The sequence below is a fragment of the Pteropus medius genome, unplaced genomic scaffold (genome assembly GCF_902729225.1).
Source record: "Pteropus medius unplaced genomic scaffold, Ma_sr-lr_union100, whole genome shotgun sequence".
Lineage (NCBI taxonomy): Eukaryota > Metazoa > Chordata > Mammalia > Chiroptera > Pteropodidae > Pteropus > Pteropus medius.
Window position 1 is genome coordinate 1,043,209 of NW_024343159.1, and position 10,187 is coordinate 1,053,395.

The window sequence follows — 10,187 nt, forward strand, 5'->3', positions numbered from 1 at the left end:
AGATGCCTGTTAATGGACATCTAGGTTGCTAGAGGTTAGGACTATTAATTAGTCATCCGGAAAGAAAGATAAGATCCGTAACTCATTCCTTAAAGTAAATAAATTTCAAGGAGCTCGAAGATTTAAATTAAAAATGAGAAGTTGCTCAGAGTTCCTGGGTCTCTCTCACGCCTAAAGGAGGTATACATGTTATTAAACTTCTGTTTTTTAAAATGAAGCCAGCGTTCATCGTAGAAATAGCAAATTTTTAAATTGGAAGGCAACTTTTATTGCTTTTTTAAGTGATTACATGATGCACTTAATTGTAGACAATTTAACAAACATAAAAGAATTTTTAAAATGATAATCCTCTTAATCCTATCAGAGAAAATTACTTGTGACATTTTGTCATCTATTCTTCAAACTTTCAAGTCATTTGTATACATTTATGTATATTATGTGTATGAATTTTTTGGTCATGATTTAAATAACACGTAAATCATCATATCGCCAGAAGGTGGCGCAAGAAGACTGCGTTGCCGGCGCTGACCGCCGCTGCCCAGTGCGGGACTCTGCTCCCAGCTCCCCCGCTGGGAAGGTCTGGGGCCTCGCCACATGTCTGGGCCGGAGGAGGCTCGGAGATGAAAATGCCATAGCAGAGACCTCGCAGCTCCCAGGCGTCCTACAGGCTCTTGCTTTTTGCGTAATTATCCAAGCTCTAGTTCAGAAAGAGGGAGCCCCAATTCTCAAAGCATTTTTCTATGTGTGGCACCTGTGCCAAGGGAAATGCTCCGTTGTAATATGTGCCACTTCTTTATCCGGTCATCTATTGTTGGGCACTTAGATGGCTTCCATATCTTGGCTATTATGAGTAATGCCACAGTGAACATAGCGATGCATGTATCTTTTCTAATTAGTGTTTCGGATTTCTTTGGGTAATAGGCAGAAGTGGAATTGCTGGGTCATAGGTAGTTTTATTTTTAGTTTTTTGAGGACTCTCCATACTGTTCTCCACAGGGGTGCACCCATTTGCCATCCCACCAACAGTGCAGGAGGGGTCCCTTTTCTCCAACCCTTGTCCTTTGTTGATTTATCCGGGCCACTCTGACTGGCGTGAAACACGTCATTGTGCTTTAATTTGCATTTCTCTGATGATTAGTGATGTTGAGCACCTTTTCACGCCTATTGACCATCTGATGTCCTTCTTGGAGAAATGTCTGTGCCCTGGGGCTGGCTCAGTGTGGGGCCCAAGCTGATTTCGGCGCCCAGAGCCGGCCAGTTAGTACCAAGCCTCGGTTGCTCCGGCCTGCACGGAGGCAGTAAGCCGAACACCTCCAGAACCTCCAGAACCGGCGCGCTCTGGGGCTGAGTTCCTATGGCAACTATACAGGCAAGTAGGCCCAGTCCACACATTCTACTGGGAGGACCGGAACTTTGGTTCTTGCCTACGTCTCTATGGTTTCAGCCGCCTAGAAGGGCCGAACGTCACTTCCGGGAAGATGGCGGCGCCCAGGTCGGACCCGGCTCATGTTCCCGCGGAGCGCGCCCGGCCGTGAAGGTAAGGGGCTGCTGTCCCCTGAGCGGTGGCAGTAGGAGCCCGGGCTCAGAAGAGTAGTTCTCCCCAAGTAAAGGAAAAACGCGGCCGGAGGGCCGGGATTTAGGTCCCACGAGGAAGGAGCCTGGGAGAGTGTAGCCGGCTCTTCAGAGCCGCCGCGAGAAGCGTGTCCCGGGGCCGCTTCGTCGGAAAACGTCCCTGGAACTCGGGTTCTGCGGTTCTGCATCCACCACTCGCCAGTTATTTGGTTTGATTGGGGCAAGTAACGTCTCAGTGTCATTTCTTCGCTTGTAAAGTACAGTAACACCACCTCCTGATGGGGTTGTCGGGGGGATAATCCGTGTGAAGCGATTCACAATAAGCTGGCATTGAGTAAATGCCTGTTATGATCGTTATTATTGAAATCGGGGGGCTGGTAGATCGAGATAACTCGAGAAGAGGCAGAGTTTTGAGGTGGCCGCAGTGTTTGAATTTTACTTCTTTTGAACACTGTCACGGAGCAAGATGGGGCCGTCTCCCACCCAGTGCTCTTTTGACGAGACTCTCAAGGTATCGGTTAGGTTCCCAGGTCATCGTCTTTCCCAGTAGAAATGTGAACCGAAATGCAGGTCATTTTGAATTTGCTGTTTTTCATACTTAACTAGACTGATCGTCATTCTTAAGCCTTATATACATTTAGGAGGGTGACAGTGATGTGTCTTAAGTTCACACGAAAGTTTTACTCTTCGGAGCTGTCACTTTGGGAGGATTGCTCAAGTAGTGCCATTGATTAGCTTTAAAAGTGGTCTGCAATGCCTGTAACGAATGATCTTAATAGAAGTGAACTTCAGCGAGTCAAATCAGCAGTGGTAGTCTTAGTTTTGAATGTCTTGTGTGATAGGCCATCTTAACCATTTCAGAGGCAAATTTAGTATGAAAGTTTGATAATGCCATTTTGGGATCTAAAAGGAGGAGCACCGGAGTCACTAAAGAAATGTGACTGATTGGGGGTGTGACGCAGAGAGGGCCACTTTGGAGTCAGGCGACCCGGGCTCATATTTCAGCTCTGTCACTAGCTGTGTAACCCCACGCGAGAAACCCAGGCTTTGTTCTGGCTTGTAAAGTAGGGATGATCCCTGTCTCGCAGGATTAAATGAGACAATGTGGTATGTGTAATCCATCTGTTATGCGTTAAATTTTCAATAAGGGTGCCCTTCCTAAGCGGGGCAATTTCAAGAGGGATGCTCCAACAAGACTGAAAGATGGGGGCAGCCGGGAAGAGGCGGGTAGCCCCACACCCCACACCAGGAGGACGGTGTACACGCCGGGGCGTGGGTGTAGGATGTGGGCTCTGTTAAGTACTGTTTTCTTATAACCGAGGTTAATGAGCATCTCATTGCTTTATTATATGGTGATAAACTGTGGGAGATGGTCCAGTGCGGTGGTGACTCCGCAGACAAGCTGCCTGGGGTTGCTGCATGACCTTGAGCAAGTCACCTGACCTCTTTTGGCCTTAGTTTCCTCATTTGTAAAGTAGGGATAATAATACCTTCCTGGATGTAGAGGGCAGGAACTCGTCACAGACTGGCATGTGGTGAGCTCCCCGTGAGTGTGGGCGTTATTAACGTAACGTTCGACACACTGACGTTGGCCTCTGTTGTCAGACGGGAGCCCTCAAGGACAGGCCTCTTCCTCCGTCTCTCTCGGGTGGAGGGAGGATTCCCATGAGAGCAGTCGGGATGGATTTGGATCTGGGCACTTTCCTTTCCTCTTAGGGGGATGACAGTGATTTCTTCTTCTCTGGTGAGGAACCGAGGCCAGTGACTTTTTTTCTCACCATGAGTGGCACCCCGGAGGTCAAGAGTCGTGGGATGAAGTTTGCCGAGGAGCAGCTGCTGAAGCATGGATGGACTCGAGGTGACCCCCGAGGGCGCCCTCCACCCGGCATCCCCGCCTACCTCTGCCCGAGGGCATATACCGAATGACCCTCTGCAGTCCATTCAGCTGAGGGAAATGTGCACAAGGAAATTTCTGGCTTTTCCAGAAAAGGCGAGAAGAGGGAGAAATTTGACAATGGGTAGAAAGAAAGATGTGGACGGGAGGACTGGGGGTGGAGGGAAGAAACTTCAATCACGAAATTATGAAGGCGGAGCCGCCTGGCTCAGACCCGGGCAGGGGGCTGCGTGCCCAGGTGCCGGGAAGGACGGGACTGGGAGGGCTTCCCAGAGGGCCGGCGCTTGCCCAGTGCTAGGTGTGCGGGGTGGCAAGGCGTGGCATGTGTCGGGGGCCTTGGAGGGCCCGGGGCAGGCAGAATAAGCCGGGTCACGCTCTGACTTCTGCAGGCAAAGGCCTAGGCCGGAAGGAGAATGGCATCACCCAGGCCCTCAGGGTGACGCTGAAGCAGGACACCCATGGGGTAAGACGGCAGGCTCAGGGAGGTGTGGGTGGGAGAGGAAGGCCCTCGAGGGTGGGAGGCAGGTCCTCAGAGTTCATACTTCTTCCTCTGGCAGGTGGGACACGACCCCGCCAGGGAGTTCACAAACCACTGGTGGAGTGAGCTCTTCAACCGGACGGCAGCCAGCTTGGTGGTGGAAACCGGGCAGGTGTGGCTCTCATAGGCGGGCACCTGGACATGAGGGCCTGGGACGTGTGGGGGCGATGGAGACGTGGCGTGTCACCCGCTCACCAGCGCTTCTCCACAGGACGGAGTACAGCTGAGGCGCCTTCCTAAGGAGACCACCCATCGAAGTCATCCCCGGCCCAACGTGCTGTATCAGAAGTTTGTGAAGGTAGTTGGCAGGGTGGGTTGCGGGGGGGCCCTCGGTCCTTTTTCCCTCCCCTGGTCTCTTCTGGGGCCGGAACAATTGCCTTGCATGCCCTCCCTGTTCTCGGGGCCACCCTAACATCACAGGGTCCTGTGACCAGTCTTACTGGTGCTTAATCAGACTGCCCAGTTCCTCAGCAAAAATGGAGATCTTCAGACCCTGTGGTCAGCAGAGGGGGCGTGGCTGCCAGAGGGGGCGGGGCAGGGACACCTAGTTCAAAGCACCTGAAAGGACCTCACCCAGCTCCTTATTTTGCATACGTGGCCAAAAGCGGGGAGAGGGACTTGGCCAAGAGCCCACAGCTGGCTGGCTAGTCAGGGCAGAAAGGACTGGAAGCCAGGCCTCAGCCGATAGAAGGGCGCTCCCGGCTAGTGCTCCCCTAGTAAGTGCCGGGCCCTCCGCGGCGTCTAGCAGGCCTCCCCGTTCCCCTTTGCGTCCTCCGCCCCTGACCGCCCCTGACCGGCAGCGTCTCCGGCCTGACGTCTTTCACAGCCTCTGCGCAGGCTCCTTGCCTCCCACGCAGCCGGTCCACCTGCACAGGCATCGAGTGTCCTGAAACACGGACTGCACGTGTCACTGATGCCTCCTTGACTTGGGCCGACTCAGTCCAGACCTATCAGATTGGCACATGTGGCCTTTGTGCCTTGTCCCTGCCACCTTCCCTCGTCCCGTGTGCTGTCCCTTCTCGGGTCTCTGCACCGCAGCCAGGTGGAATCTGGTTCTTTTGAAGGGACCATGTTCTTTCACTTTCAAGTTCCTGCACGTGCTGTTCTCTCCGCCTGGGACACTCTGCTCTTTTTGGTCCTTTACCTGCTGAGTTTTTGTGTTCCGGAGCTCAGCTGCTTCTAGAAACTTCCCCAAACCTGCCATCTGGGTGGGTACCCGTCCCGCACAGACAGGTTCCCCCGTACTCTGTCCACCTGGCCATGTCGGTTCCACCTGGGCCGGACGCATGGCAGTGTTTTCCCCGTGTCCACAGTCCTTGGCCCACAGTACGGTCCCCATTAATCTGACCAAATAAAGGACTGTGCGTAGGTTTGGGGTGTGGAGGGGGAGGTGCCATCTTCATCATCAGTTGCTGGCACCAGGATAACCGCCAGGGGGCACGTGCCCCACCCTGAAGACCTGATGGTCCAAAGCACTTCGCTCGCTCTGCCCGCTAGCCCCTGTGAGCCAGGGAGGCCAGGACTGCCCCTCACACCCCGCTCCGCCCCTACGGCCCACCTCCTGCCCAAGTTCAGATGTGCGGTTTGGCACACCTGTGGGCTGCAGGGAGCGATGGGGCTGGCAAATTTGCACCTGTGGCTGTGAATCCTTGGCTTCTGGGAGAGAAGAGGGGTGGATGTGGTGTTGAGCGGGCCTTGTACACCCCATGATCCCTCCTAGAAGGCCACACTGACTTCCGGTGGGGAGAAGCCGGATGAGCACTTGGAAAGCTGCAGTGATGACGGCCAGGGGTCCTGCCCACCACAGACGTGAGACTCCATTTCAGGGCTGGGCGGGTGGGAGGAGGGCTTCAGGTCCCAGGGGACAGGGCCACGTTGGGGGCTTGCCTGGGCGACTTTGGTGGGACTGTGCTGGGCTCGTCTCTGTACCCCGCACCTAGGAGTGCCGCCCCAGCAGGAACTCGTCGGGGGGTGCTCGAGGGGTGGAGACGTCGGGCTTTCCCCCCAGCTGTCGGTCAGCCTGGTCTCTCCCCACCCGCAGTCTGACTGACGAGATGCTGCTCCAAGCCTGCGAGGGCCGGACAGCGCACAGGTAGGTCCTGGGTGGCTCCTTGGCCACTTCCTGTCACCCACTGTCTGCCCAACTCCTGGCTGCTCGAAGACAGCAGCTTGTCCCCTCCCCTCTGCCCGCGCAGTCTCAAGGACAGACTGTTGCCCTGACACCCCCTGACTCAGGCCCCGTCGGTTTCAGGGCTGCCCGTCTGGGTATCACGATGAAGGCCAAGCTGGCCCGGCTGGAGGCCCAGGAGCAGGCCTTCCTGGCTCGGCTCAGAGGCCAGGACCCCGGGATCCCTCGGCTGCCACCTGAGCACGAGCCCCTCACACAAAAACAGAAGAGGAAGCAGAAAGAGAGGGAAGAGGCGACAGCAGTTGGACGGGGTGCAGACACGGAGCCCGCAGAGCGAGCCGGTCAGGGGGGCAGGAGACGCAAGAAAAGCAAGAAGAGACGTCAGGAGGTGGCCACAGATGAGAGGGCGGGGACAGCGGTAGGGAGCGCGGAGGAGGAGGAGGCGGGGACAGGGCGGCTTGGGGACCAGTTCCCCAGGAAAAGCCATGGAGGGCAGCAGGAGGATCAGGGAGGAGTTAAGGGCCAAAGGGAGGGAGAAGGAAGGGGCCTGCGGAGGGGGGAGACTTGAACCCAGAGGGTGAAGTCGAGGCCGTTGTGGGTGGGGGGACCAGGGAAGCAGAGAGCAGAGCACGCAGAGGTAGGAAGGGCAGGAGCGAGAAAAGGCAGCGTCAGGAGAGGGGTGTGTCGCGTGTAAAGGATGAAGAGGACGGCGGGGCCCGGGGTGCAGAGGGCAGGGGCGAGAGGCGGAAGCGGAAGCAGGCGGAGGGGGAGAGAGCAGAGGTCAGCACTGTCCAGAGGGCAAAGAAGCAGCAGAGGAGACTGGAAGTCAGGTCCGGTCTGGGGCCTGAGCAAGTCTTTCTGGGTGTTGAAGCCTCAGACCTGAGCTGACCCTGTCCCCCGTGCTCTGAGACACTAGTCTGCCTCAGAGTGGAAGCACTGTGCCTTAGTTCAGGGGGTGGGCATTGTCCCCCAGAGATGGTGGACTCAAGTGCCTATAGGAGCCAGGTGGCCAAGGGACGGAGTGCCAGGGCAGTGGGAACGGGGATGCAGACTCCCTCTGTGGGGCAGCCTTGCTCAGAGCAGCAGGAAACAGGCCTGGGTGCAACACGCTGGTTTAGTGGTGTGAAGGCCGCGGGAGCAGGGTTCGGCCTGCGCTGAGTCACACTGTGCCACGTGGTGGAATAAACACAGCTTGGGCCCCTAGCCTGTGCCTGAATCCAAACTGAGTTTGTTTGGGGGCCTCTGAAGAAACCCCCATTAGCTGCCTGTGGTCTTGCTACCCTGCTGAGTGGCGGGGAAGCCCAGAGAACCAGGTCCGGCTCCGCTGCATCCCTACTGGAGAATCACGTGGCACGTCAAGGACACGCACACCACCTAGGAGTCTCTTTCAGAAAAGCATCTGAAAGTCAATCTTCATTGCCCCCAAATACCACAGCAGCCTCTTGCCCATGTCCCCCCTCCCCCCACAAGAGGACGCTGTGTCTCCAGTGTCACTCTCTGGCACCCGCCAGCCATTAGCCTTCACTGCCAGAGAGTCCCCAGGACCCCCCAGTTCTGGGGGGAGCACCCGCTCCTTCCTTCACTGCAGACGATACACACACTCAGTGTCAGGGTACTGGGGCAGATTCAGCTGGTACTTCTTTTCCAGAGCAGTTGGCACGAAACGGCCCCCCAGGTAGTGGTAGCGACCGGCAAACTGGGCGGCACACCTTTTGGGTGCGGTCAGGGAGACGAGCAGGTCCGGCTGGATCCCCGCAGCGCTGCCCTTCTCCACGTCCCACCCTGAAAGAGGCTGCGTTCAGGGAGGGCGGCGACGGCCCGCCTTGTCCCCTCCCAGCCCTGCGGACCACCCGGGGACCTCGCATCCACAGAGCCTCGGTCTCGGAGCCACACGGAAAGGGTGCCCTGAATCCTGCGCCCCGCTCTGTCGTGGGACGCAGAGAGCCGTATTCTGCACCCCACGACTCACTTTCTACTTGGTCTGAGTCTTGGGCCAAGAATCAGACTCCTAGGTACTCGCCTCAGGACAGAGTGGGGCCCTGACCCCACCCCCCACCTCCTGGACCCAGCACCTGAGGGAATGTCGATGCTGGCAATGGGCACAGTGAGGCCGCTCAGGATGCTCAGGATGCTGCGGAACGGCTCCCGCACGTCACCCTTGAAGCTGAAGCCGAAGATGGCGTCCACCACCAGCTCATACAGCTCATCGACCAGCATGGGCTGTGGTGGAGCCGGAAAAGGGGTGTCAGAGCCAGCGGCTGCACAGGTCTCCGCCCCTCGAGCGCCCCCCGACGAGTCCCTGCTGCGGCAGCATTCTCCTAGGTGCGGGGTACAGAGACGAGCAGAGCGCAGCCCCTCCCGAAGTCGCCCAGGCGAGCCTCGGACGTGGCCCTGTCCCCTGGGACCTGAAGCCCTCCTCCCACCTGCTGGGTCAGAGGCCCAGTGCCATCTGTCATTCAGATGGCACTCTGAGGCCGTGAGTTAAGTGCAAGTTGGTCCCTGGTTGAGGCCTGGCTGAGTCCAGACACCGAGGCCCACCTGCCTGCCATCGGGGGCCACGGTGTCCGGGAGCCTGAGACCGGCGGTCAGGAGGGCCAGGTTCCAGGCTCGGCTCTGCCACGACCTGGTCTGTGACTGTGGGCTACTCACTTTCCTTCACTGCGCCTCAGTCCCTTCATCTTTAAGATGTGTTAAAAAGTTTTTAGAAACCTCAGGTTCCCAAGTTTCCCTCCCCTAAATCCACGCATCACCTCAGCTCCCACGAGGGGCGGACGATGTGCTACTGTGTGCTGGATGGGGAAGGACGCCTCCACGTGGGGCGAGGACTAGACACACCTGTCGGGGGATGGAGGAGACCCTCCTCCTAACCGCGCAGCGTAGGCACCACCTGTGCCAGGCACTGTCCCTCCCCGCCAAGGTGTCCTCCAAGGATGGTAAGCAGACGAGCTCAGCCTGCAAGCTGAAGGAAGCGAATGCCGGTTACTGCGGAGGGCACGGAACTGGACGCCTACCTCTGGGGGCATCTCACCAAGGAAAGGGATGTCCATTTTCTGACACTGGGTCACCAAGCCAGTGAAGAGTGGCTTGTTAGGCCTTTTGGGGTAATAGATGGTTGGCTGGTAGCCCTAGGAGGAAAGGAAAGGGGTGATTCCGGCCCAAGTCCGGGATCCAACTCCCCCTCGCCCACAGCCCTTCTTCCCACATACTCACAAAGAGTTTGAGGTGTCGAGCACAGACCAGGCCATCTCCTCCATTATTGCCGGGGCCACAGATGACCAGGACAGTAGGGGGGCTCCTGGACATGGACGTGGGGGGATATGCCTGAAGGCAGAGACAGAGGGGGTTCAGAGCGGCCTTGGGCAGTAACGGTGCAGGCTTGGCCCAGCTGTCCCTCCCGCTCCCCTGTGCTTAGGCCAGGGAGCCAGGTCGAGAGTTGGGCCACCGACCTTGGCAATGGCTGTGGCACAGCTCAGCCCAGCCAGCTCCATAAGTTGGTCCACGCTGAACTGGTACTCGTTAAACAGCTCCTCGTCCACGGCCTGGGCCTCCTCCTGGCTGAGCAAACCCATCGCCTGAGCCCCGAGGCTTCGGGGCTCGGCCGCGGGCGACACTGTGTTCCCGGCCCCGCCCGGTGGGGAGAGCCGTCCGCCCAAGCCCGGCGCCCGCCCGGAGCCCCGCCTACCTTAGGTACTTCACCGCCGTGCTTGCCATGACCTCTGGGTCCCCGCGGCCACCCGACATCAGCCGCTGCGGCCCCCACCAGGTGGGGCTCGCACGGCAGACGTCGGCCTGGGCGGCGACGCGGGAGAGGCGTGAGCCCGCCACCAGCAGCCCGAGCCCCAACAGCGACCGCAGCGACGACATCCAACTCTCGCGGAACGCGCCCCCGGCCGCCCCGGCGCATGCGCGGCGCTTCGCTCCGCCCCGAGAGGCGGGTCAGGGCCGCCCCGCCGGAAGCGCCGTCCCGCTCCTGCGCGCGGTGCGGTGCGCGGGTTCCGGCCTCTGTGCTCGGGTCCCGCGCCTTCCCGGGGGCGGTCGCCTTTCTCCTCACGTTT

At 58.2% G+C, this 10,187-nt stretch overlaps 2 protein-coding genes across 2 annotated transcripts; one reads left to right on the forward strand and one right to left on the reverse strand.

Annotated features, from left to right (window-relative positions):
- The first annotated feature begins 1,446 nt into the window (after window positions 1–1,446).
- GPATCH4 (G-patch domain containing 4) lies at window positions 1,447–7,336 on the forward strand. Its single transcript, XM_039867277.1, is given in 9 exon segments — window positions 1,447–1,537; window positions 3,290–3,430; window positions 3,856–3,929; window positions 4,024–4,116; window positions 4,216–4,302; window positions 5,725–5,813; window positions 6,046–6,096; window positions 6,256–6,655; window positions 6,658–7,336. Coding segments are annotated over 9 exon segments (1,329 nt in total). The 5' UTR covers window positions 1,447–1,506; the 3' UTR covers window positions 7,021–7,336.
- Window positions 7,337–7,507: 171 nt separating this feature from the next.
- On the reverse strand, window positions 7,508–10,041 carry NAXE (NAD(P)HX epimerase). Its single transcript, XM_039867278.1, has 6 exons — window positions 9,815–10,041; window positions 9,579–9,687; window positions 9,343–9,453; window positions 9,144–9,257; window positions 8,205–8,352; window positions 7,508–7,914 (listed from the first exon to the last, which is right to left on the reverse strand). Exons 1-6 carry the CDS (start codon window positions 9,994–9,996, stop codon window positions 7,712–7,714), a joined length of 867 nt encoding a protein of 288 aa, XP_039723212.1. The 5' UTR covers window positions 9,997–10,041; the 3' UTR covers window positions 7,508–7,711.
- Between the last annotated feature and the right edge of the window lie 146 nt (window positions 10,042–10,187).

Bases quoted from the DNA above. Each gene is read 5' to 3' on its own strand.
- NAXE (XM_039867278.1), bottom strand. From the start codon at position 9,996: ATGTCGTCGCTGCGGTCGCTGTTGGGGCTCGGGCTGCTGGTGGCGGGC. The intron at 9,454-9,578 runs GTCGGTGGCCCA...CTCTGCCTTCAG, and splicing joins GTGCCACAGCCATTGCCAAG to GCATATCCCCCCACGTCCAT. The intron at 9,258-9,342 runs GTGAGTATGTGG...CTTTCCTCCTAG, and splicing joins CTCGACACCTCAAACTCTTT to GGCTACCAGCCAACCATCTA.